Source organism: Alligator sinensis, unplaced genomic scaffold, assembly GCF_000455745.1.
Source record: "Alligator sinensis unplaced genomic scaffold, ASM45574v1 scaffold647_2, whole genome shotgun sequence".
Taxonomy (NCBI): Eukaryota; Metazoa; Chordata; order Crocodylia; family Alligatoridae; genus Alligator; species Alligator sinensis.
Window position 1 is genome coordinate 4305409 of NW_005841832.1, and position 1944 is coordinate 4307352.

Sequence of the window (1944 nt, forward strand, 5' to 3'; positions counted from 1 at the left end):
CCTCCCGCCCAGGCGTGGGCCCCCCCCCCCCCCCCCAACCTGATGCCCTTCAAACCTCCCCAGCTTGTCCACCCAGCCTGAGGCCCTACTCTGCCAGTGCTCCTGGCCTTCCCCATAGCCCAGTGTCCTCTGATCCCTGCAACACTCCCCACCTCACCAACAGCCCCAGCATCCTCCATCCCTAACCTGCCCCCTCACAAAGTGCCTCAGCCTGCATTCTCCCCAGTCTTCCCAGCCTCCCCTACCACCAGGAAACACCCTCCCCAACCTGATACCCCCCACATCCCCTCCCAACACTCCTGGTCCCACTGACTTCCCCGCCTTCTCTTCTCCCCACCTCTCCCCCTGCACTGTTCCCAGCACTGCCCTCCCTCCCTCCCGGCCCCCCACATACACACAATTCCTGGGCTCCTCTGGCTGCTCCACACACCCAGCCCTTCTGATTCTCTGTCCTATCCTCCCTTTCCTTGTTCTCCCCTTTGCAGCTCTCCCCATCCCCTGCATGTCTGTCTGTCTGTCCCTGCCTCCCTGCAGCATGTTGTATTGCTATCTCTTAGGAATCAAATGCTTGTGACAAAGGCACTGGGAGGGAGTTAGTGGGGAGGCTCAAAGATGGGCCCCCACACACACATGGACCCACTCAAGCTATGTGGCAGCCCAGGGTCAGTGGGGAGGGGGTGGGGGGAGGGAGGCCTGGAGACAAGGAGCAGGAAGACCCTGTAGCCCACTTAGAAGCCAGTCTCCACACATGGACCATGCCCAATATAAAAGCTGCTCACTGCAGCGGAGTCCCAACAATAACCTTCCCCCCCTCCCGTGTAGTCCTTGCTGCAGTGGCGTCACAGCGATAACCTTCCCCTCTCCATTTAGTGCTTGCTGCAGTGGTGTCACAGCAATAATGTTCCCCCTGCTAAGTACTCAATGCAGCTGTGTCACTGCAATAGCCTCCCCCCCACATAGGTCTGTCCTGCTGCACAGTGGGATGGTGTCTCTGCTATAGAGATCCCCTCTGTGTAGAGGTGGGGTATATTTGGTTCTACCCCCATGAACAGTAACCCCCCAGCAGCTCTCTGGGGCAGTAACATCCCCCCACCCCATGCCACAGTGTTGGGGCTGGTGTTGTGATAAGGGTGTCTCCCCCATGCATTTTAGTTCTACCCCCCTACAAACCTGTGTCCTCCTTGTCTCCCCCCACCAGGGCATGTACAGCTGCTGCAGCAGTGAGGATCCAAAGGCCAAGGACCAGCAGCAGCTGCCCATCCTGAACCATAGCTATGGGCCACAACGCAGTGGGGCACCAGCCCTGCCCAGCCCCCCTGCCCCACCCCTGCCCTGCAGCAGTTTCCTGCCCCGGGAGCGCCGCATCGTGGAACGTTGGCGTCACGCCCGCAGCCCCAACTGCTACAAAGACCTGTATGCACCACCTGGTCCCCCTGAGCCCTCTGGGGCCAAAGCCAGCTCCCGCCACGGCCTCCAGAGCGCCTTCACCGATGGTTTCCACCGATTCTACGGCCCCATTGAACCTGAGGGGCTGTCAGATCACCTGGGTGCAGGTGCTGGAGCGGGGATGGCTGCACCAGGGCAGGCAAAGAAGATGGCGCCTTGCCAGCTTTCACCGCCACCTCCCGCCAGAGGTCTGGAGAACCCCCCATCCTACTTTGCCATTGTGCGGGAGAAGGAAGAGCCGGAACCACCTGCTTCAGCCTGGCATCGTAAGTCCCTGCGGGGCCTATACGAGAGTTTCCAGGCAGGCAAAACTGGGAGCCGGACACCAGAGCCCAAGAAGCACGGGGTTGGCATGAGTGGGGCCTATGCCCCCAAGGGTCCCCGTGAGCTGGAGTGTGGGCGCCCAAGCAAGGAGACGGGGCGCTACGGCTACACCCGCCTGTCCTATGAAGACGAGCGCACCCCACCGCGGGCCCCAGCCCCCCGTGGGCGTGTGCG

The 1944-nt window shown here is 61.5% G+C and overlaps 1 protein-coding gene across 1 annotated transcript in view; it reads left to right on the forward strand.

Moving 5' to 3' along the window:
* The window catches only part of GRIN2D (glutamate ionotropic receptor NMDA type subunit 2D), a 16714-nt gene that overhangs the window by 12475 nt on the left and 2295 nt on the right, over nt 1-1944 (forward strand). The window contains exon 12 of the mRNA XM_025197022.1: nt 1199-1938. Coding sequence (XP_025052807.1) covers nt 1199-1938 — 740 coding nt within the window. The remainder of the gene's footprint in view (nt 1-1198; nt 1939-1944) is intronic.